At 32.4% G+C, this 26,143-nt stretch overlaps 2 protein-coding genes across 2 annotated transcripts; both read right to left on the reverse strand.

Moving 5' to 3' along the window:
- Nucleotides 1-5,968: 5,968 nt before the first annotated feature.
- LOC129288056 (receptor-like protein kinase) lies at nucleotides 5,969-13,308 on the reverse strand. The gene is given in 8 exon segments (XM_054924380.1): nucleotides 5,969-6,427; nucleotides 7,201-7,771; nucleotides 9,614-9,693; nucleotides 9,864-10,196; nucleotides 10,454-11,663; nucleotides 11,665-12,650; nucleotides 12,653-12,809; nucleotides 12,811-13,308. Coding segments are annotated over 8 exon segments (3,816 nt in total). The 5' UTR covers nucleotides 12,964-13,308; the 3' UTR covers nucleotides 5,969-6,101.
- Nucleotides 13,309-20,711: 7,403 nt separating this feature from the next.
- On the reverse strand, nucleotides 20,712-24,623 carry LOC129287977 (receptor-like protein kinase). The gene is made up of 2 exons (XM_054924277.1): nucleotides 21,455-24,623; nucleotides 20,712-21,364 (listed from the first exon to the last, which is right to left on the reverse strand). The coding sequence occupies exons 1-2, from the start codon at nucleotides 24,411-24,413 to the stop codon at nucleotides 20,988-20,990; spliced, it is 3,336 nt and encodes a 1,111-aa protein (XP_054780252.1). The 5' UTR covers nucleotides 24,414-24,623; the 3' UTR covers nucleotides 20,712-20,987.
- Between the last annotated feature and the right edge of the window lie 1,520 nt (nucleotides 24,624-26,143).

A 26,143-nucleotide genomic window follows, 5' to 3' on the forward strand; every position in this document is an offset into this window, starting at 1 on the left:
CAAAAATATATCATTTTTTTAAAATGACATATCAGCCTCATAAGAATTCATTGACACTATATGTCGATTTTACACAACAAAATAATTGCTTAAATGATCTTTAGCAACTTAGCCTCCAATCCAGTTTCAAATTAATTAGCTTGGACTCTACTATGGTCCTATCATTATATTTTGATTTCATCACTACCAGAGTGGATAATCATTAGTGGGTTTTCTCACATAAATTTATAATTCAGTAAACATCCATATATTTTATATAGTAGGAATCCACTATACTCAATTCCATAATTTTTAAAAAAAATAGTTATATCATGGGATCATAACACAAATCATTATTTACAATAATGAATACTCCTACCAAGATATATTATGAAATAGGTCATGCGGCTATTTCAAAATTCATTTATCTACACTAGGCAAATGATTAACTTTTATGCCACTATCTTGATAAATCACAATTTTTTTTAGTATTTATGCAAGTCATAAAGCCTCCACATAATTTTTCTCTAAACTACAACTGGACATTTATAAAAACAAACTAATATTTCAGCACAACACATTTTTCAACAAATACCATACATTAAGCACCCCCACACTTTCAAATATTTCAATCATATGAAAATTTCATACATTCTCAATAACTCTAACTGAACTAGAATCTAACTATATCATCACAATTTTTCTTATCATCATATTTCTCATATGCCATGGCAAGGGAAATAAACCTCTTCCATGTGTCATTATCGGTCAATATATCTATGACAAAAACAGCAAGTAATGGACCTAACATAAAAATTATTGTCTCCACCAATTCAATGTCCATCAAATCCTTAATTTTAACATCAACAATGCTTCAACAATTTAATCAATACTATGACTATCTCAGTTTAATAATAACAGAACTAAAACAAAATAATTTTATGTCTCAACACTGCCAAAATTCTAAAACCCACCTTCATATGTGTGTATATATATATATATTTACAAAGGTGCATATTTTTCCATACGTTATAATCATAATGTATATTACCATGACATAGTATGGTAGCATCACAAGCAAATGAGATGAGATCACAAAATCCATCACCGATATGCAAATATACTAGTTTTTGTGAAATTTTATCAGCCTTGAAAACAAATCGCAATCAACCCTACATTGACCATAGGTTTTGCATATATTCGATTAATATTATTGCCATACCTAGGGAAATGATTAATCACCATTCCAATGCTTAATACATGTTGCTGTAATAACCCAGATGTTTAAAATAATAATAAATTAATTAAACATATGTTAGTTATATTAATTTTGAGACAATTAGGACAAGAAGGAATGTTGATGTAGTGGAAACTATGCAAATAATATGCCTTTAGGTCCTAAGTTCAAACCTAACTCTGGCCTAAAGGAGATTTATTTATTTTATTTACTCCATGAAATTACTAATATGTCCTTCTTTGCATCAGATTTTTTTCTTCTCCTTTTAATTCTTTTTTTGAACGTTTGAGAAGCAGAGAGAGAGAGAGCTAGATTTCTAGGTCCTTGCTTGTCTCCTGTCGCGTTTCTGCTTCCTCCCCTCTTGATCGTCGGTCACTGTTGTCTGTGTAAGTCTCTGTCGCCGATGCCTGCTGCTATTTCATCCGCTACAGCTGTGAGATTTCCCTTCCTATCTCACCATTCCTCTGCCGTTATCATCATCCCAAGTATGCCCAGTTCTTCTTCTTCTTCTTCTTCTTCTTCTTTTTCTTGTTGTTTCGTGTGTATAATTGCTTAAGCAAGCTAGAATTCTTTCTTCTTTTTTGTTTCTTTGGTCACCACTGAGCTACTCATCTCTTTTCTATGCTTGATTTTGATTCTCATTACCCCCTATACAGACCTGATGTTTGCTTCCTCCTTCCTGTTTGGATGTTGTTAATTCATCTAGTTGATAAGCTTTGATCTCTTCTTCTTTCCTTAGACAATTGTGGTGCGTGCAAATGGAAGAAGTGAAGGAATGAAGTTTGCAATTTGTTTTCTTTCAAATTTGCTGCTGTCATTGCTGTGTTGAAAAAAAAAGAAAAAAAAGAAGATGGTTGAGAATTTAACTTAAAGATTGATAAAGGTATACTCATAGGTTATAAATTTTGAGTTAAATTAGACTTGTTAGATTGGTTAATATATAAAAGTATTTGTTTAAATGAAATAGAAAGAGAATACTTTGAATTTAAATTTTGAATATTGGCACTTATAAGATGGTTGTTGAAAGGTTTATTAGAAAAGGTTGCAAAGAAGGTCTGATTTGGAAGTAATATGCGAATATCTGAATTTTTAAAAATTTATTTCTTAAATTGAAATTGACATTTAATGGGAATTGGAGTCGTGAAGTATTATAGTTGTGTTGATAACTATTAGGGAAAATGATTTAAGAAAGTAAAGAGATTTAAATAATGATGAAGGACAAACTTTAATTTATTTAAGTTGATTGTGATTTTGCTATTAGAGTAAGAGAGTTTGTTTCTCTAGTAGTAAATTTATTAAAATTCTATCATGTTTAATAGGGTCACGAGAAGAGGGGAAAACTTGATTGCAGCAGTAAAAAGAAGGAGATTTTTAGAATTAGGTGGTATATCAAGTAAGTAAATAACGTTCCCTATACGTTAAAATGAGGATGATTTTTGTCTGAATAAATAAATAGAACTTTTCTCGAGGAAATTTTATGTTTATACATATATATTATGGAGCCTTCAAATGTTTTCATTGAAGAATGTACCTGGTTTCATAGGATTTAAATTTATTAGCTTATATTTTCATTTGGTTATTTGTTTTCCAAACACATTATTCGTGCATAGGTTGAACAATCTACCAGTGGGAAGATCTATTAGGCATTAATAATTTGCGAACAAATTGAGCTACAAATATATTTTCTTTCCATGCATGCTAGAAATATTTTATAGGACTGAATACAGAACGCTGGTTGTTAACGATAGTTTTGTTAGCCCTTGGCGTGCCATAGCACACCCAGCTAGCAGGGTATATGGGAGATGCTAGCCCCGTGTGTCGGCCAACACATGTGGAATGGAGGATATAATTTTGTGGATGTAATCCACGCCTGTTATTCGTGAGCTTTATGCTTGCGCCTGTCTTCATGGTTTCTAACCACGCCAGATGTTACTTACCCTTGTGGACTGTGTGTCCACACCTGTTATTCGTTCTGTCTAAGTCCTAACAGAAAACCAATTTTCCAAATTGTTTACTTTTAAGAACTATATCATTATAATTTGTTTTATATAAAAGATAAAATTTTAATTTATTGATCACGATTATCTTTCCCCTTTTCTCTTTTATTACTTAATTATTATTTATTTACTTGTTTATTTTCTGGGAACATTATTTACTGGAAAAATTTTGGTATTCAGATAGTGGGAGTGAACCTGCTCTTCAGTAGATCTTCTGGGACATCTTGAGACGAGGGATATTTTGTTGCTTCAATTACATAGTGGATGAGTGTAAATATCTAAATATTCTGCCTTTTTGTTCTAGAATCGCTCCACGAATCATATAGGCAAGATCCTCAATTAAATTATTTTGGGTTTGTATATATTGTATCGAAGTAGAACTCCGAATGTTGCTTGGATATGCTTTTGGCAGGTTGTAGAAATTTTGGGAAGTCCAACTTACAGCGGAGACTCTGCCGAAATTTTTACAATTAGTTCAAATATTTTACATTTACTGATAATTATTTAATATAAATGAGAATTGTACAATAAATTCCAATTAATTTGACAAACATATTAAGGATTTAGGCTTAAGGAATATGAGTTTTCTCATATTCCAGCTGATCACATTTCAAAAGTTTGGGGTGTGATAGTTGCGGTCCAAATAATAAATACAATAAATATTTCAAATTAATCAAACTGACACTAGCATGTTGTGACCATCTAAACAAGTTATGCAACTAATCGAGCAATCCTACAAATTATAATATTTTAAAGGTAATATAAATAATTAAGTTCCTATACCCAGATACTCATAATTATGACTTTAACCGAAAAATGATTTAATTATCATCCTCGTAGATTGCAAACCGAAGCAAGGCAAGTTTAAAAAAAAATTTGGTAAGCTTGTATATAGTAAATACACCGATTGATTGCAAAAAAAATTCTACAATAAACAACCATATGAATATGAAATAAAGTAAATTGTTCATACAAAACAGTAAAAATATTTAATGTCGACTTTTAACGTTGATATAATCATCATTAACCATAAAATAAATCTTAGTAGTTGAAAACTTTCAAACACTAGTAATTACTCACTGTTTCAGCTTCACACCAAGTGCACAATTATAGATAAAAATACAAGTATCATGTATTCATACCTGTTGAAGAAAACCATGCCATTTGTGAGTGACAAACAATCCTAGAAAACATGCATGTTCAATGATAGCATATCCATTTCTTGAATCACCAAGCACTAAGACCAAGACTTCCTAATTAGTAGAAAGATTCTCAATTTTTAAAAATTGCAAGTAAAGCAAGACATGCCCATCCTCATTGTTTTTCCACCACCATCACTATTCATGCTAGGACTTTCCACCCAAAATGGTGCCTTTGAGGTCTTAAGTGAGTCCGAATTTTGGGGCGATCGAATTTGGCACTGGTGGTGTTCACATCCACCATTACCTATCTCAAAATTATGCTTACTCACATGTTCCCCCACACCCAATTTTATTCATAAACATCATCGAATCTCACTGCCTCATCACGTACCTCTATTAGGTACAGTTTAGTAAAACCAAACAAGATTAACTTGTTGAGAATAGCTCTTAATATTGTTGGTAATAGCTGGTGAAATCATAGCCTGAGTCGTGCTCAAAGACACTGTCCTTAAGAGCTATTCCGCCACTCTCGGTTGATCGCGCGACAGCTTCCCAGGATTAAATAGACTCTTCCTACTAAAAGTAGAGACACAGAACAATAGAAATTCACAGAATATACTCAGGTAATTGCACAATAAAGTATGATAGAAGAGGAGAGAAAGGCTGACAATACCAAAACTCTTACTGAACCTGTGGCAAGCATTACCTTTTATAGGCAGATCTCATAATGCTCGGCAATAAAACCACCTTAATAATAATTTAAAAAATGGTTACAAAAATAAAAAGGTTAAATAAATATATTTAAGTAGGGAGTTATGATAATTAATCTTAATTTAATCCATAGTAACTCCTTTCAAAATATTAAAGATATTCTATAATATCTAACAGATTCTACAACAACAACTTTTCTCATTTCCGTTAGATGCTCCATATACGATGCTTATCATTCTAGCTACCAATCAAAGTATGTCAAGCCTATTTCCTGGAAGTATCGTGGGAGGAATGCACATATATACACACAAAATTATACGACCTCAAAGTTGTCAATTCTTCATCATTAAAGCCTATGGAGTTTAGTCAAAAATCAGAAGAGGTTGGCAATTGAGAACCCAATGCTTAACAAAGATAGTCCCTCTCAGGAAAAGAGTGGAAGCCTTCACATAGGAGTCCTGACTTGTTGACTTCGTTGTTGTGGATTTAGGGCCAATTTGTTTAAGATTTATTAAAAAAAAACAAAAAGAAGAAGAAGTGATTTTAAACAAGAAAACATTTGTTAAGATTGTGAGGGAGGTAAGCTAAACACAATGAATGATGTATCGAAAAATAAAAGAAGCTTATTTTCATAAACTATTTGAAATATCTTATTAAAAAAAGCTAAAAACATTTTTTTTAAACTTAATGTCTTCCAATATCTCAAGTGTTAAATAACTTTTTCCTGCAATTTTAGACAAACTAGCCCTAATAAATATCATTGTCAATGTTTGTTCACTAGTTTTCCTTTACTTGAATTCTACAATGACATCCCAATCTTCTAATAGGAGTGCCCTCACTTGACGGATCTGGTCCACATACAGATGATTCAAGTTTGTCATTATGTGTGTAGACTAATTACCTGAGCACAATCAATACATTACATATCATAAGAGCAGACATATCAAGTCCCAACCAATATATGTACAAGTAATGCTATCTTACTAATTCCAGTGCATGTGAGGATCAACTGTCCATCTTTTCCTTGTTATTATCTTACCAATTAAATTGCTTGATAACATCTCTCATAGTTGGTCTCATGCGTGGATCTGCCTCTGTGCATCTCAGAGCCAGGGAAAACAATTCGGTGACTTGTTGGAGTTCATTGGGATTTGAATACAAAACCTCCTCTAAAAGGCTTGAATCAACAATTTTATGAATGTCTCCTGTCTCCTCTAAGAGACTTCTTACCCAATCCCCTATCTCAGTTCCCCTAATAAATGATGAATCCACTGCCTTCTTTCGAGTTATCAGCTGAAGCAAGACTACCCCATAACTGTACACGTCAAGCTCCCTAGTGATAGTTGTATATATACTTCTTCCTGACCAACATAAAGATGTTACATATTTTAAAGTAAAATATATAGACTTCCCAGTTAATTTATAATATATTCAGAAAACTCCTTTCTATTTTCAAACATATACAAGCCTTCTCTAAAATCAATAGTTTCAAAACACAAAATTCTTCCATTTTTAAAATTTTATTTTCATCCAACCAACCATTAATTAACTGTTAAGTAACGTATATTGGATCAAAATACCTTCTTCAAACATGAATGTTATCTAAAAATAATTCAAGATATCCAAAAAAAATTAATGCATATGTTTTTAAACCTTTTATTCATATTTTAAACTCTATAAGTTTAGCAAACTTATTTATTTAGTACTTTTAAAAAAAATATAAGTACATAATTATCTAAAATAATATTTCAAACACAAATGCACAAAAAAATGATGAAATACGGATATTATATATAATAAGAAATAAATTAGTCAATATAATTTATGTTTATTGTTCTTTAAATTTTATTCCTTTGTTCAAATATTTTTAAATTATTTATTTAAATATTGTCATTTTTAATTATTTAAAGTTCCTTAAGTTGAGGAGCGAGACTAGATTATAAAGGCAAATTAATAATTTCATTTTTTTAACATAATTAAAAATTAAAATTAAAATATTTTTGAACCTTTAATGGAATAACACAAACAGTGTTAAAAATTGGGTCAAAGTGTAAGTTTCAAAAAAAGAGAAAAATCTTTGTAATGTTAGTAAAATATAAGGGAGTATTGCTCAAGGGAGGTTCAGAACGAGTACCTGGTGTGACTCGAATAGATGAGGAGGGTGTTGTGGAAGATTGAACCAAAAGCTTGGCAACACCAAAATCAGCAATACGAGGCTCCATATCAGAATCCAGAAGTATATTTTTTGGCTTGATGGCACAGTGCACTATGGCAGGATCACAATCATGATGAAGATATGCCAAACCTCGAGCAATTCCAGCTGCTATTCTATAACGAACATCCCAATTCAGCGATGGTGGGGGTTTCTTTTCATGCAAAACATCGTGCAGGCTTCCATTTGGCAAGTACTCGTACCACAGTACACCTTCTTTTTCTTTGATTGAACCCCAAAACATTTTAACTATGTTTCGGTGCTTAACCATTCCAAGCATTTTCATTTCTCTCTTTGCACTTAAGATGTTGCCTAAGTTCCCAGCAAATATAAGCTTCTTTACAGTAAAGACATCACCAGTTGGAACTTCAACTTTAGAAACAACTCCAGGAGTTCCTGGGCGGATGATATTCAGATTATTTGAGTTTGCAGAAGCCTCCTTTTCATGAAGATCTGATAACGAACCTTCATCGGAAGGGATCTTGACTTCCCCCTTAGAGATTGGAAATTATCACACAGAAAAACTTTCAAAATAAGAGGGATGCTTAACCAAAATACGAACAAGTAAATAAAGAGAAACCACTTGATAATGGCTTTTGATGTCCAAGAACAATGCTATTACCAAAACCACCATATAACACTATCATCAAATTGGGAGAGATTTATAAAATGTGGTCATTTGGTTTGGGTCTTGGAAACAGCTTTTTGCAAAAATGCATCCTACAATAGACTCAAAGAAATTTAAAAATTTAAAAGAATAGAATTCATATTATAGAAAAATTCTCAAAAAAGATGAAGCTATTAAAATATCCCAATGAGGTTGTCAAGATCTGTTGCAAAATTTGTATAACACTAAATATTTCAATGAGAGGGCAATACTAGCTCCTATTAGTGAGAGTGTTGATCATATCAATGATTATATGTGTGCTTTACTACCTGGTGAATCAATTGAATATTTAAGTTCAGACTCAGTTTGTAAATTTACTGAGAATAGTGATTCTTTTAATGATCTTTATATTACTGAATTCCTTAACACAATCACTTGCTCCGGCTTGCCTCCTCATAAACTTATATTGAAAGTAGGAGCACTTGTAATGTTGTTGAGAAATATAGATCAAGCATCTGGTTTATGTAATGATACAAGATTACGCATCACTCGTCTTGGAAAAAGTGTTATTAAAAGTATAACATTGAATGGATCAAAGCAGAATCAGAAAGTATTAATTAATTGAATAGACATGAATCCTTCAGAAAGTAGAGATGGCTATTTCGTATGCAACGAAGACAATTCCCTATTAGTCTTTCCTTTGCAATGACTATCAATAAAAGTCAGAGACAATTATTGAAACATGTTGGATTGTATCTCACTAAGCCTGTCTTTACGCATGTTTAATAATTTTTCACATTATCAAGGGTTAAAAGCGTTGAAGGTTTGAAAATACTTTTGTATGATGGTACAGGTGTTGAGAAGGCGACCACCACGAATGTTGTGTATGAAGAAATATTTAGGAACTTAGTGTAACTTATTCTCATTTAGTGTAGTGTGTTTTGTTGCTATTGTTTTTTATGTAATCGTCATTATTGTTGATCTGACATTTCAATGCATTGCAGTGTATTATTGAATCATAGTACATGTTTAATGAATTAAGACGAACATTTTCACATCTTCGCATACATATCAAGTACATTATAATGTGATTATAATTATGCATAACAAGTTTAATCTCCCCGTGGTGTTTAAAGCTAGTTATTTTAAAAAATGGAAGTCAAATTATTTAAATTGAATATAAAAACTTTTATTAGTATCTTGATAAAATATATATATACATACACAGACACAAACCCTCCCTAAACTTTGCGATTGTTTTGTATCCCTTTCCTAATCTTTAATCGTTTAAATTTAGGACCTTAATGTTTTAAATTTTAACCATCAACTCTCCTAATGTTAAAATTGTAGTTCAAGTTGACAGTTTATACTTGAAATTATGTGTCAAAGTATTTAACAGTAAAGGAGTTTATGGCTAACATATGAAACACTAGGGTCCTAAATTTAAACATTCAAAGATTAGGGAAGTGATAAGCAAATAGCCCAAAGTCTAAAAAAGGCTTTCATATTTTAGTCTAAAAAATGAAAAATTGAGAATTGAATAAAAGAGAATTTAGATTGAAAAAATTTACAAAAAATAAAGCCATGAAAATGCACTCGTGGGGTTGTAGGACAGAATGTAGTGAGCGCTTGCACCGAACCCAAATCTCATAGTAAACACATGTAGTGGAACGAAACAGAGGAAAATCGGAACTTTCCAAACAGCTATTCTGAAAATAAATTAATTACCTGAAAAAATAAAGAGGCCGCAGCAGTGGCGAGGGAATATCCCAAATGAAATGAAGCTTCGTGATCTTGAACCAAAATTACTGCATAAATTAGATAACACATTAGTCTCAGCCCTTCAAACAGATCTGAACAGAAAGGAAGCATGATTAGAGTATGTATGTGATTTCCTTATTTCTGCCAAGTTGTGCTTTAAAATGATGAAATTAAGCATCAGGATCAGATGCCATGTCAATCAAAGAATAGTTCCTACCTGGATCTATGGGTGTTTCAAAGAATTCCACAACATCTATCATTTTCAGTCTCTTTCCCGGATCTTTCTGAATACATATCAAAGCCACTAAAAGTGCTTTGATAACGTGCGCCTTCACATTTACATCTGAAAGCTCCCTTCCGAGGCTTGAATCAACAATTTCTTCAAGTTCTCTTGTTCCCCTCCATACAGACTTAAACCACCCTACTAAAGTGGTTTCCTGGTCCATAAACGAGGAATCTAATACTTGCTTTCTAGTTATCAGCTCAAGCAAAACTACCCCATAACTATATATATCAAGCTCACAACTTGGTACTATCACATAGGCGATCTCTGTCAAGACAACATTAACAACATAAATTGAAAGAGAAACTATACCTTTGGCTTATGTTCATATTTGTTTATGAGAATAAGAAACTATTAATTGCTCAATGCGGAGGAAAATGGCTATCCCTCTTCCACCTGCATGCGTACCTTCACTGCTAGTTCATCATCTGGATAGATATGTTCTTCATATAGGCTGAAATCTACCTAGTTTTATTAACATGTCACAAATAGAAAATGAGCAAGTGTAGAACAAAAGCAATTACCTGGGGCCATAAACCCTCGTGTACCTAGATGATATGTTGACCGCATACGCATCACAGTAGAGGACTGATTCAAAGCAATGGAAATACCAAAATCAATAATGTAAGGCTGCATATCAGAGTCAAGGAGTATATTCTTTGGCTTGATATCTCGATGCAATATGGGAGGATCAAAGTCGTGATGGAGATATGCTAGTCCTTTTGCAATTCCAATAGCAATCTGATAGCGGATATTCCAAGCTAAGCATGCTTGTGGATTGTTTTCATGCAAAACATCATGAAGGCTTCCATTTTCCATGTACCTGCTGATGGTTAGACCATACTCCTCATTCACCAAGAAGCCTAGGCATCTTGCCACATTTTGATGCCTAGTCTTTCTGGTCATTTCAATTTCTTTGATCATGTTTATTTTCCTCCTACTTTTCCTGGGAAAGTTAACCTTCTTAACAGCAAAAACTCCAAAATCAAGTCTGGCTTTATAAACAATTCCATGCCCGCCTTTGCCAATAATATATCGATCATGTAGATTCTCTGTGGCATTTATCAGGTCAATAATTTTGAATTCTCCTTTGTCATTTGAATCCAAAGCCTCTTGCGCTTCACAATCAGCATTCCCCTCCAACATAGATCCTTGGCCAACATCGTTGATGGAAAAAACTCGCTCACGAAAATAAGGATCGAAGTCCTCAGATCCTTGGCCAAAGACCTTCTCCTGAGATCGTTGGCCATAATGGTGGTCATAAATCAGTAATATTACCGACAGGCAAATGATAAACACTACAAATCCAAGTACTATAAATAAGATTGAACGTTTACTGCCTTTGTGATCAGTTGATTCAGAAACACATGGTTTCAAGAAGCTAGATTTGCAAGTGGAGGCATTTGAGGTTGAACAACGGACACACAGACCAGGGTTGCCCATGAATGATGATGGCAGCAAATTCAGATGTTGCATTTTCCACTCTGGCAAAGCACCGACAAAGGAGTTGTGTGATATATTGACTTCTGTTAATGAAGAGAGATCAGCAAGAACATGTATGCTTCCTGTCAAATTGTTCAAGGATATATCCAAAATTTGCAACTTTTTCAACTTCCCAATTTCTAAAGGAATCTCACCAGTTAATTTGTTAGCACTCAGATTCAATCCATACAAGAGATTCTGCAATGATCCCATTGATGTTGGAATTTTTCCTCCAAACATATTTCCTCCCAAACATATTTCCTCCCAGTTGTAGCTCGAGAAGCTGGACATATTCTGAGAAGAAAGATGGGATAACCCCACTAAAGCAATTCTCCCTTAAAGTTAATTTGGTCAGTCTTCCCCAACTCCTCAAGTTTGACGGGAATGAACCATTAAGAAGATTGAATCCCACATCAAATGTCTCCATTTTGGTACAGTATGATAGTTGCTTTGGCAAAGGACCTTCTAGGTTGTTGTCAGCAAGGTTCAAAGCCTGAAGGTGGAAAAGGTTTCCTAGCTCTGACGGTATAGGCCCAGTAATGTTGTTGGCGGACAAAATTAAAGCAGTGAGATTTGTACAGTTCCCTAAACTTGATGGAATTGTTCCAGTAATATTGTTCTTACTGATGTCCATGTATATGAGATTCTGATTACCTTCAAATTCAGGAATAGATCCAGAAAGATTATTTTCATTGAGAACCAACCTCCTAGGAGTTGCACATTTTCCAATATCATGAGGTATGCCCCCTTGGAGTCTATTAAAACCTAAATTTAGTAGGCGTAATTTCTTTCCAAAACAAAGATTTGGAGGGATGTTACCAGTGAACTTATTATTCATCAAGTCCAACTTCACCAAACTGCTATTGATTCCCAGGCCTTGAGGTATTGATCCAAAGAATTGGTTGTCAAACAATGAGATATTTTCCATATGCTTAAGCTCTGTCAGCTCTGAAGGTAATTTCCCAAAAAGGCTATTGTTATGAAGAAGGATATGCTTAAGACTTTGAATCTTCCAAATGGTGAGTGGAATTTCACCGGTCAAATGATTATAATACAATTCAAGGTCCTCTAGTTTGCACAGTCTTCCCAATTCATTTGGAATGGCTCCCTCTAGTTGATTGGAATATAAATGTAACGACTTCACAGATTTGCAGTTACCAATTTCTGGAGGTATGTTTCCAGAAAAATGGTTCTCAGAAAGATCTATATACGTTAGCAAACTGCAATTGCCTAACTCAGGGGTATCCTTCCTGAGAACCCATTTTTGGCCAATAAAATGTTCTGCAAGTGAGCCAACTGACCAATTTCTGCTCCCAGTTGACCAAAAATCCGGTATGCAGTGAGGTTTAGGTAAACCACATTGCTGTAACGGTCGCATTGTATTCCTGTCCATAAGCAAAGGGGTGGAATCAGAGGACTTCCAGCTTGACTTTAAGGAAGGAGGCGCAGAAGTCCAGTGGTTGAGAAGAGACAATAGAGTCAACCCATCGAACTCAAGGCAGAAGCAACATATAAAGGGCAAACAAGCGTAATAGATAAATTGGAGACTCATTCGGCCAGGGGAATTCTCTTTAAACAAAGAAAAATTATTGACACAAAGATGGGAAAGATTGGAGAGGAGCAAAAAGCGCTCACCTGGCTGCAACTTAGGCAATTAGAAGGGTGTTGTATAGGTATTTGCCACTGTTAAGGAGGAAGCTGATTAAATGTGAAGGAGAGGAAGCTTCAGAGTGAAGATGTAGCTGGGGCCTTCTCATTGAGACTACTATTAACATTTAACACTTTTTTTGGGGAGATGGACGGGGAAAACTGGAAGAATCAGATTTCAGTAAGTTTAGATTAAAAGAGGTGCACAAGTCAGTACTTCAAGAATGAAGCAGAGTCAACCCACTGGAGCCCAAACCAGAAGCCATGTGTAAGTGAGCAGAGAAGCATGGGATCGATAACTGGAGTTTCCGTGAGAGTGAAAATAATGTGCTAGCTTAAGTTAAAGGGGATGGAAATGATATCAAAAAGTATTCAAAGGACCAAAAAGTGTTTCCCTTGCTGCAGCTTGAAAGAAGGATAGGGAATGCAATATGCAGTGGACGTTGGTGGGTGTCACTTCTTTCCTTTGTCTTCACTCCAGCAACCCACCTTCCCCTATTCTTTTTCTTTGTTTTCTAATCTTCACTTTGGCAATGGCAAAAGATAAGTAAGTTTCAATCCATCTTTTAGCTCTTTATTTAAAGAGAAGTTCAATGAGATGAAAAGTGGGAACAGTTTTGGGCAATTATAGTGATTGAAATGGAAAAGGAGAAAGCTTTCACTTTCAAATATCGATTATTGTGGATCAAATACATATCCTTATTATTGTCTCTTCATTCCATACTATTATTTTCCAACTTTTTTTTGGGAGATGCTAATTCAAATAAACAAATATCTCATAGGTATTGAAATTTGGAAAAGCAGTGGAAACATAATTTTCTGTTTAATTATAAACTTTTCGGGACACAAAATCAAAAATATAATTGCATTAAGCATGAAACTTCAGAACAAAGACAGGAGATGCACAATGCTTTATATAAAATGAAAACATAAATTTTACAGTGTGACAAAATAAAATAAGTATATTCAAGAAAAAAAATATTTTATATTCTTACTCTAAAAATAATAAAATTTATTGAACAATGATAACAAAATGACAAACAAAAGAAAAATAATTATACGACTATCAAAGAATCCTAATATAGTAATCTGAAAAGGCAGCCTAATATAACATTTTAACCAGACAAGGGCAGGAGATTTTCAACCCAAAGGCTAATTTTGCCATCATGAAAAACTTCAGGAAGTTCAGTCATGACAAATAAACTAGTTTGGTAATTTAAAACCTGAGTTCATCAAAGGCGAGGCCTTTTATATGCAGTAATTTTGCAGTTGCAGGAGCATAAACAATAACAGATTATATCCCATTCAAGCAACTATTAGTGTACCCTTTATTTTTCCCAATTGGTTCTTTGAATATCTCTCATGAAGTGAAGAAAAGTGCAAAACATAGCAGACATATAAGGCCGCAAATACGAGTTTTAGAACTCAGAATGGGTATAATTTCAGTCCCCAAGAAGATATAAGAGAATATGACAATTAAGGACCTCACAAGGCCATTGATTTCAATTATAAAACTCAAATTATTGAAATCCTAATAATAAAATATGTTTTTTTTATTTAAAATTAAAAATATATATGAATTTATAAAATTAATTTCAAGTATTGAAATTATTATTATGGATTGAAATTATTGTTAATTTCAATTGAAAAAACCAAAATCCAAACTTAGAAGTGGGATTAACAATAATCTCAACCAATAATAGTAAATTCAATAGTCTCAACCCATATTACTTGGAATCCTTTTTCTCAATTGACATTAATAATAGTCTCAACTCATAATAGCAATTTCAATAGTATATTTTTCCTTGTTTTTCTAAATAGTTTATCTATGTATTAACAAATATAAAAATTCACAAGTAATTAGCTTCATATTCAGAAGTAACTTTGATAAATTTTTAAGACTATCATATATTCATAAATGTCTTTCAAAAGTTTTACCAATTAATTTTAGTTTCACAGTGGAAACAATACATTCCTAAGTGCAAATACTAGTTTTCCCAACTAAAATTAACAATAATTTCAATTAATCTTAGTTATTCTAATAGCGTGTTTTTTATTTAGGTTAAGATGTAATTTTATCCTTGAATTTTTTTTCGAAGAGCACTAAGCATCCTGTACTGATATTGAGGTAATTTTATCCCTAAACTATTTTCTGAGAAGCAAAAAACCCTTTCTGTTAGTTAGCCATTAATTCTTTTGTTTTCTACCAATGTGACAGATAAGACTTTGACCATGTCTTATGTGTGTTAATTTACTTCTAAACTTTTTTTAAAAAAGCGTTGGGTATCCTCAAATCTTGGTAAAATAAAATTTAATAAATCTTGTTAAAATACTAAAAATTTTAATATGTAATAATTTAAAAATTATTATTTATAAATATTCATTTAAAATTTATAAATTATTTTTAAATATTAACTGTTCAACCTAATTTTCATAAATTTATGGATGAATTGTAATATTTTATATATATATATCAATCATATTGTCAATATGATTGAGTTCCTTAAATTGTTTAGGTCATTCTTTGTAATTTTACGAACTAATAGTTTTCCTCCAAAATATTACACCACCAAATTTAATATTTTAATATTTTTTAATATTTTGTAATTTTGTATCAAAAATAAAAGGAATGAATCTCAAAAATGAAAAGAATGAACCTTCAAAGTAACATATTTTATAGCACATTAATGGGATAAGCAATATTAAATATTTTTGTTAGCATATTGTTAGTCCTAATCGATTTTGCATGTTTTTGATTTTACTCCTAACACTATAGTATGTAAAGAATATTAAATTTGGATAGTATAATATATTGGAGGAAGATTGTTAGTTAGCAAAAAAAAAAATACAAAGAAAGATCTAAAAGTTTAAGAAACTTAACCAATATTAAAAATATAGGTAAGTTTTCACCTATATGAAAGGCAAAACAATATGGGCATTATCTCAAAAATATTTATAAATTATTTATAAATATTTAAAAATAATTTGTAATTTTAGATGAATATTACAAATAATCATATTTAAATTATTAAATATGAAAATATTTAATATTTTAACAATATTTATTAAATGTTATTTTAACAAGACTCCAGGGTATCTAACATTCTTAGAAAAGAATTTAATGACAAATTAGTATCAAAGGACATGATTAAAAATCTTACTTCTTATTATGCGTGGAGACCACACACATGTCACGTTAGGAAAAAAAATGGCAAAGTTATCAACTGATTAACAAAAAAAGTTTTTTTGCTCCTTAAAAAAATAGTTTAAGAAAAAAATTATCTTACTTATCAATACAAAGTGCCCGACATTCCTCGAAAAATAGTTCAAGAATAAAAATGTACCTTAATCCTTTTTATTTTTCAAGTTAGGACAATTTTATAAACTCACATATATTTTTAATTTTAAATAAGAATTATGATTTATTATTGAGATTTTAATAATTCAAGACCTCTAATTATAATTAACGATCTTACACGATCTTTAATTGTCATTTTCTCAAGATACAATGTAAGAGTTGTTACAATATATCATTAGCAAGGCTTTTCTGAAACTGCAATTTGAAGACACGTTGTAATTTGTCAGCTTCAGCAGCATAAGTGCACGAATTTGGTAAGACCAGCAAATTTGCGGGAGCAAACTTTTTTTTGCCTTCAGCTATCCGCATTCCAACTCTCTTGCCAGTTCGAATCCCCTGCAGTCCCTGCAAGGTGCAGTGATCCACACTGCTTTCCGACAATGCAAAGAAAATTGATAATTTGAGTTTCTTTTAACAAATTGAAGGCTGCGTGCTTACATTGTGAAGTTGATCTTCAAAAACCATCAAAAGGCATCCCCCATTGATGACCAAAACATTTATATCTGCTGCCAAAACTATTATGCTCCACGAGATATAAAAACAAAAAAACAAAAATCAATGTAATCCTGTATCTTACAATGCGGGAAAAAGGATTTCATTCATCTACTCTTACTAAAGACATAAAATCTTACTGTAGGAGTCTCCAATGAATGGATAAAAATTAGCCATAACAAGAAGTTTCCCCTCAGGATCCAAGTTCTATGAGAGGCCAACGTAGCGACATGCTTGGAAACCATAAATAGTTAAATATATAATTCACGGTTAAAATAATATAATTTGATTAAATATGTAAAATTAGTCATATGGAAGACTTTAATATTTAAATAAAATTTTTTAATTTTTGAGTAAATAAAAAAATTTATTCATAAAATCTTATATATATCTTATATAAATAATAATTATCAATTTCTGATAATAATAAAACACAGTAGCATTAAAATTATTAATTTAGAAATTTAAATTCAACTTAGGGTTCAATATTCAAAAGAAAAAAGGAAAAAGCAAAGAAAATAAAAATAATAAAATCAAACCCGAATCAACCCATGAACCTTCCAAGTTAGCCGGGTTTGTCTAGGTTGAAACTGAGTTATATATGACTAGTTTTCTCAATCAACCGAATCGACTAGGTGATCTATTCACCAGTTTACAAATCAATCTAACTAGGTTGGTCTAAGTTTACAAATAATGTTAATAGGTATCTCCAATTGTTGATGGTAAGATATGGGCAGTCCCAAAGTTATTTGTTTACTTGATACAAGAGATTGATTTTGTTTCCATCTTTTACCAAAGAGTGTGTGTTTTCACAGTTGGTGCTGCTAAACTGGCACAAAACCTAATTTTAGATTACCATGATTTTCTTGATTAATTAAAGGAAAATTTTCAATTAAGGATTATGGAAGAGAAATATTTACTTGTGGGTTCCAAAAAAAAAATCTGAAAATTCTTTGCAAAATTTATAAACTCAACTGAAATAAAATGGGTGGCTAGAAAGACTAAAATGTACTTCTGCAAAATTAACAAGTATTTGATTACTACATATTACTTGCTAATTACTTACTTATACTTGTTAATTTCTTAACAATACTTATTAAATAGTTAACTAGTTAATTTTGTGGCTCTATAATCTTGGAAACATTACTTGTTAATTTGTCAACATGACTTGTTAATTACCTAACTTGTAAATCTTTTACAAAACTTGTTCACTTAACTGAAAAACATCATCATTAGTTGTTATTTTTTTTTACTTCACTTGTTAATTTATCAATATTAGTCATAAATTATCTAACTTCACTTGTCAATAATTATACTAATATCAATTGTTAATTATCTAACTTTTAATTATTAATTTATTAATATCAATTATAAATTATATGACTTATCAATCATCATACTAGTTTAATCATTTTAGCCTAAATGTATAATCATTATTATTAATTTTTTAACTTTACTTATTAATTTATTAATATCTATTGTCAATCATTTTTTCTTTTTGTTGCAAAAAAGTATTTCAATCTTTTCAGCTAACCATTTTATTTCAATTTAGTCCATAAATTTTAGGACCCACAAGTAAATTTTTAAATTTTTTTAGGACCCACAAGTAAATATCTCTTTTTTATGATCTTTAACTAAAATTCTCCCATAACTAAAGTTATCTACGTTTTACAAAAAAAAAAAAAACTTCGAAGAATGACAAATAAATCTTTCTAAAATAGAAAAATGACAGTTTGATATCATAAAATGTGATAATGATAGTGAAGTTTTAAGAAAATTTTTTAAGATTAAAATTGTGTAAAATTACTTTGATACTTTTTTGTGATTTAGAAAGTTGTAATTTTTAAATTATTTTAATCATTCATTCATGGAACCAAACTTATAAATATTCATACGATGCTTGTAAATTATATAAAATTAGTTGAATTTTACTTAATGAAAAAAAATTATTGGTAGAAAATTTTGATTTTATAAATTGTTTCGATCATTAGGGAAACCAAACTTACAAATATTTATACTAAACTTATGAATCATATAAAATTAGTTGTAGATGGGTATTAAAGTAATTTCATCCAAAAATTTAATCTCAACAAAGTTCCTTAAAATTTCACTATCATTATCACATTTCACGAAAATAAATTATCATTGTCCTATTTCAAAGAGATTTCTTTTTCATTCTCCCAAGAAAAGCTTTTTCTTATAACAAATACATAATATAATTTTTTTAGAGAAAATAATAATAAAATTCTTCTGAATTATATAAATGACAATCTGATCTCTCAAAAATCATAATTTCAATAAAGTCCCTTGAAACTTTTTGTCAATAAATTTTAAATTGAAAAGATCATTTTACCCTTTTAACAATTTGTGATTTCTAGTTCAATTCTTACTATTCTTGGAAGAAAAGTTGTGATTCTTTAAACCAAAGTTGTGAATAGAGTTTATTATTTTGAAAACTTGCTTTGCATTAATAAAAATTACACTTGATAAATTGTGAATTTTTGTTTAACTCTTGTGATTCACAAAACAAAAGTTGTTATTCCTTTAAATAAAAGTTGTGATTAATGTTTGTTTTTCAATAATAAAAATTACAATTGATAAGTTATAATTTTTTATTTAATTTTTGTGATTTACAAAAATAAAATTTATAATTTTTTAAATAAAAGTTATAATTAAAATTTGTTATTTTCATTAAGAGTAAAATTGTCTTTTCACTAAAAAAAGTTACTAACAAAAAAGTTTTTAAGTACTTCATTGAAATTATAATATTTTAATAGATTAAATTATTATTTATATAATTTGAATGAATTTTGTTATATTTTTTTAATTTTTATTTGATAAAAGTATTAAAAAATAAATCGTTTCATTCAAGTAACTAAAACTTAAACTGACATTTTATTGTTTTACTTTTATATTCACAGAAACGGAAAAAAATTTTTTTTCTTTTTTTTTCTTTTTTTTTCTTTCTTTTTTGATCCCCTCGTTCGTCAAATTTATAATTAAAATAAATTTATTTAATAAAATAAAATGAATGATGGGGATTGGGAAAGGGCAAAAAGCGTGGGAAAAGAAAGGGAAGAACCCTCTCCCGACACAGAAACCCACCGTGAATTCATGAATTCTTCCAATGTGCAAAGAAATATTTCCTTTCTCACTCTCTCTGACGCACAGCAGCTGGAAAACTTCCATGGCTCTTCCTCGTCTTCAAACTGTTGCATGGTGCCTCAGATTCGCCAAATTGTTGAGTATACTTTATAAATCACTCTCCTCTCCACTGTCCGCCGATTGAATTATGGTGTGCTAGAATTTAGATTCTATCATTTGTACTTTCTTCGACTTTAGACCCTTCATTTTTTTTTCTTTTATCTGCATTGATCCACATTATCCCAAACCTATTCTCTCTATCTAGTCCTTTAATTACCGTTCATTATCAAGACCTCAATCTAAACTTCCCCAACTCTCTCTCGCGTCTCTCACTGCCTCGTTTTTCACCTGATTTGGGTTTGGGTCCAATTCAGGGGTGTAGAATATGAAAATCAACACTTGTTTACTTCTAGTTTTGAGAAAGCTGAGGCATCAGCACACACTCAGCTCAACGTAGCTCTGCCATACTCGCTCACAGGGACATACACACACAGCTTATATTGCATTTCGGCTGGATAGATGCCCAGCAAATGGGACCTACAGGCTACAACATGTCATTGAAATTTTAAATATCAGTTTTGAACTTTAAACAAAGCTTAGCTCACCTCTGAGAAATTGTAAACCAAAAATTTAAAAAATCACGTTGTAATTTGTCGGATTAAACTGCACAATATCAACTAAATTGTTGACACCAGCAAAATTTGAGGCATACCCTCTGTTTGCCTTCAGCTACTCACATTCTAAATTTGCTTACGTGGAAAGGAATTTGACAGTTCCAGTTACATCCAGGGGAAAATTTTTGAAACTATAAATCACATTTTGAAGTTGAAGTTCAAAAACCATCAATAGGCATCTACATTTGAATTGCTGTGCAAGTGAGCTATTTCGCTGCTTGAGAGAAGAAACAATAGACTTCTGAATCTTACATTGCATAATCAACTATGGATTAAGGAGTTCGAACTTGGAAGCTTTTTACTTCTTGTCCTCGGATTAGCATCTTCTAATTGCTTGACAACATCTCTCATTGTGGGTCTCCTGCGTGGATCATTCTCAGTGCATCTCAGAGCCACCAAAAGCACTTTGGTCGCTTGATCGAGAACATTTGAATCCAAAAACTGCCCGGCAAGGCCAGAATCAGCAATCTTGTGAACATCTTCTGTTCCACCCCAGAGAGTTCTGACCCAGCCCACTATATCAACGCCCTCCATAAATGATGAATCTACTGCTTTCTTTCTGGTTATTAACTCAAGCAAAACTACCCCATAACTGTATGCATCAGATTCTCTATTATTTGCTGTTGTATATGCATTCTCTGTAATAGGCCAATATAAACATGTTAGTCAGTACAAGGTTTATGCAAATAAAATAACAAGCAGATTCATAATAGCAATAGAAGAAGTACCTGGTGCAATATAGCCTACTGTGCCAGGGACAGATATAGATGGTGTTGAAGCAGAAGCTTGATCCAAAAGCTTGGCAATACCAAAATCGGCTATGTGAGGCTCCATGTCAGAATCTAGGAGTATGTTTCTTGGTTTGATGTCACGGTGCACTATGGGAGGATCACAGTCGTAATGGAGATAGGCCAGTCCATGAGCAATGCCAATGGCTATCTTATATCGGACATTCCACTCTAAGGATGGCGGTGGATGCTTTTCATGCAAGACTTCATGAAGGCTTCCATTTGGCATGTAGGTGTACAAGATCAGACCAAAGTCCTTTCTCAACCAAAAGTCTTCCAATTTGACCAGATTCCGGTGCCTAATCTTTCCAAGGGTTTGAATTTCTCTAACCATGCTTAAGCTCTTGCCTTTGTTCCCAGCAAATGCAAGCTTCTTCACAGCAAAAACTTGGGCTGGATCTACAGTAGCTTTATAAACTACTCCATGAGCTCCTCTACCAATGATAAATCGGTCATTTAGGTTAGCAGTAGCCTCCATCACTTTGTTAAGTAGTAAGGAAGTACCTTCTTTGGCAGAGATCTGGACTTCTTGATTAGATTTTCTGCTACACACAGAGACTACTCCCAGCAGCAAAAGAACAAAAAATATTGACGATCCAAGTGCTATCATTGCTATTTTAACTTTACTAAGGCCTTTCTGGTTTGTCACTCTATCATCACATGGCTTTAGATAGATGCTCTGATTGCAATCCAATCTGTTTGATGATGAACAACTAACACACAGGCCTGGATTTCCCAAAAACGATGAAGGATAAGAATTAAGCAGCTTCATCAGCATATTTGGTACAGGACCATGAAACAAATTGTATGAAACATTGACTGTAAGTAATGAAGAAAGCTCAGCAAGAACTTTTGTGCTTCCAGTCAGATTGTTTCGAGATAGATCCAGACTTAGCAGATTTGTTAATTTTCCCATCTCTGGAGGGATTTTGCCAATCAGTCCATTAGCACTTAGATTCAACCCATAGCGCAGATTCTGCAGTGCCCCAATTGATCCTGGAATTTTTCCTCCAAACATATTCCCACCAAGCTGCAGCTCAGAGAGCTCGTTAAATTCTGACAAGAAATCTGGGATGCCCCCATTAAAATGATTTTCCCATAGAATTAATGTGGTAAGCACCGACCAGCTCCTCAAACTTGGTGGAAATGCACCATTCAGTAAATTGTATCCCACATCAAAACTATCCATTTTAGTACACTTTGATAGCTCGGGTGGCAAAGGACCTTCTAAGTGGTTGTGAGCAAGATGAAGAGTCTTCAGGCTAGCAAGGTGACCTAGCTCTGGTGGTATATGCCCCGCAAAGTTATTATTTGACAAAATTAAATCAGTGACATTGGAGCAGTTTCCCAAACTTGGTGGGATTGAGCCATTAATATTGTTTCTGCTGATATCCATGAACGTGAGATTTGGATTATATTGAAAATCAGGAAAAGGCCCTGTAAAATTATTTTCTTTGAGAATCAACCTTCTAAGAGTCGTACACCTTCCTACATCTGGAGGTATTCTGCCTTGAAGCTGATTGAGGCCCAAATTCAGCATAGTTAATTTCTTTCCAGAACAAAGATTTGGCGGGATGTTTCCAGTGAACTTATTATTCGTAAAGTCCAACTGTACTAAACGGCTTTTGATTCCCAAAGTTTGAGGTATGACTCCAGAGAAGTGGTTGTTAAACAATGAGATATTCTTCAGATGCTTGAGCTCTGTCATCTCCAAAGGTAGTTCTCCGGAAAGGCTATTATTGTACACAAGGATATGCTCAAGACTTTGAATCTTCCAGACACTACGAGGAATTTCACCGGTAAAACGGTTGGAAAACAATTCAAGATCCTGTAATTCACTCAACTCTCCTAGCTCACTAGGAATTTCACCCTCAAGTTGATTGGAATACAAGTGCAACTGTGTCAAAGACTTACAATTTCTGATCTCTGGAGGTATTTCTCCGGACAAATGATTCACAGGAAGCCTCAAAATGGAAAGCTTGTGAAGAAGACCAATGGAGGTTGGAATATTGCCAGTTAGGCCACTGCTAACAGCAGCAAATTGGGTTAAACCACTACAATTCCCCAAGCTTGAAGGAATTCCTCCACTAAATGAGTTGTATGACAGATCTAAGGAAAGCAGACTTTTACAACTGCCAGAACCCAATGGAATAGTGCCCCTAAAATTATTACTAGCAAAGCCCAAATAAACTATACCATGGAGATTGTTAAGAGTGTCAGGAAGGGTTCCCTGAAACTGATTCTCATTCAAGAACAATTCCTGCAATTTACTACAATTCCCAATTGAGGAAGGAATTTCCCCAGACAACTTATTATTCTGAAGATACAGGACCAAAAGCTCACTCATGTTTCCTATACCTGAAGGAATGGAACCGTTTAGAGAGTTATCAGACATTTCAACATGTTGCAGGTGAGGGATTTGAGTGATGAATTCTGGGATTTGACCAGTGAATTGATTATAAGAAAGGCTGATAAACTTCAAATTTTGCAAGCTTTTGAAGCTACTAGGCACTTGTCCACTGAAGCTGTTTACAGAAAGTTCCAAGTACTCTAGCACACTAAAATTTCCTAACTCGGGAGGAATTGTTCCAGATAACCCATTATCCATCAATACAAGGCTCTTCAAGTGACTCAGAAGTCCAACCTCAGGTCCTAATTGACCCTCAATCCCATAGCCAGTGAGGTTAAGAGAGATCACATTGTGGGCATGGTCGCACTGGATTCCAACCCACGAGCAAGGGGTGGAATCTGAGAGATTCCAGGTGGACTTTACAGGATGAGGCACAGAAGTCCAACGCCTCAAGAGTGACAATAGAGTCACCCCATCAGAGCTCAAAGCAGAAACAGAGCATAACAAGGAAGAAAAACATAGAGGAAGAAGAACCCAAAGAAACCTCATTGGTAACAAGACAAGAGACTCGACAAGACACCAACCAAGGTTGGAACTTGGGAGCCTTACTTACGCTACGAGGAACAGAAAGCACGTACCTTGTTTGTTGCCTTATAGCAGTTGTTTACAAGAAGAAGTCTCTTGGGATTGACATTCTTTGTGAAGAATGAGACTGAAACAGGGTTGAACATTGGAAGAAAGAGAAAGGAGAAAAACGCAGAGAGGAGCAGTGTGAAAGGTGGACTAGAAAGAAGAAGCTAGAATGCTGGCGGTGTCAGGAGCTCATTAATCATAATCATAGAATAAAAAGAAAGAGTGATTCAGTTATTGATGTGCTGCTCTACTGCCACGCTCATATATTGTGTGTGTGTGTGTGTGTGTGTGAACGAATGTCCAAGTCTTTGTAACTTTGTTTATTAACTAATGCATAGGTTAGGCAGTTGGCTGGTGCGAAAGCCGTTCGCAGTCCACTTACAACGTAAACGGTGGATGAGCATGAACGAATATTTTCGACGCGTTTGACGGGTTTGGAGCCATTTTCTCATTAAACAAATATTCTCTCACCTCCATTTTATAAAAGATTTTTTGAGGTGATTTAGTATTTTAAAATATAAAATATTTTTTAAAAAATAAGACTTTATTAGTGATTATTTATCTCAATATTATTTCTCATTGTCTTACTCCTCAAACATATTTTTCTCTCTCTTATTAAATAAATGATATTTTTAAAAGTTTATAAAAAATTTAAATGTTAAATTATATTTAATTCAATTTATTGATATTTGTAATTTTAAAAAATATCCTATAAAACGGAGAGGAGAAAGTGCTATTATGATCTTGTTTATAATATAAAGTACTCCTTGCTTCTATTATAAGATGCATTGTCAAAAAATTTCTTGGCCTTTAATACAAGTTGTATAAAGCTTTGTTAATTAACAACGTACAATTTCACTCATAACAAATTGCGAGTATTAAAAAGAAGATTTAATTTTGCTTTTGATGTTTTTATATGATTTCTTAAATATTGTGTTTCTCTCTTTTTTATATAGAGTTAATTGCTCTTCTTAGATGCTAGTGAGATGGTTAAAAATGACTACGGGAGAGTATTTAACAATAACAAAAGTAGTTCTAATTATAAGCTATAAAATAAAAGGATGAAATAATCTTACAGTTTTACCATTTAACTTGAGAAAGTATTTGCACAAACAACAAGATGATTATAACTTACTTTACTTAATAAAAATATAATTGAAAAGTTTATTTTCTTGTTAACAAATAAAATAAAGTCTGCAAAAAACAAATAAAATAACATAATAAATTTTCTTAAAACACATGAAAAAATTGTCCAAATATCTTATAAATAGGGCTGGGGAAATAATTTTCATATTTATTTTTTACGTCAACAAACATGGCAAGAGTTCAAACAAGGGGAGTTTTCCATCGTTGACTGGAAGCATAAAGACTGAAGCTTGAGTTCAAACTACTTTATAATCTAATATATGTATGTTTTCTCTTGATTCCGTAAGCACTTTTGACTACAACGCAACTCAATCCAAAATGACTAGACTAGACAATACCATGTTCACATCACTAGTAAATTAATTTTTTTATTATTAGGATTAACATTTTACAAAGTAAAGTTTTCACTAATTACAATTTACAAATTAATGTTGAGATAAAAATCAATTATTACAATGACAAATGTGAATTTGGTTTAACAGAAGGGACTAGTCTCTCAT

The sequence above is a fragment of the Prosopis cineraria genome, unplaced genomic scaffold (assembly GCF_029017545.1).
Source record: "Prosopis cineraria cultivar Desert tree isolate PC_DT_omini unplaced genomic scaffold, ASM2901754v1 PC12, whole genome shotgun sequence".
Classification (NCBI taxonomy): domain Eukaryota; kingdom Viridiplantae; phylum Streptophyta; class Magnoliopsida; order Fabales; family Fabaceae; genus Prosopis; species Prosopis cineraria.

Excerpts from the sequence above, each read along its gene's own strand:
- LOC129287977 (XM_054924277.1), bottom strand. The coding sequence starts at position 24,413 with ATGAGGTTTCTTTGGGTTCTTCTTCCTCTATGTTTTTCTTCCTTGTTA. Across the intron at positions 21,365-21,454 it reads AGTAGGCTATATTGCACCAG|AGAATGCATATACAACAGCA; the intron begins GTACTTCTTCTA and ends GGCCTATTACAG.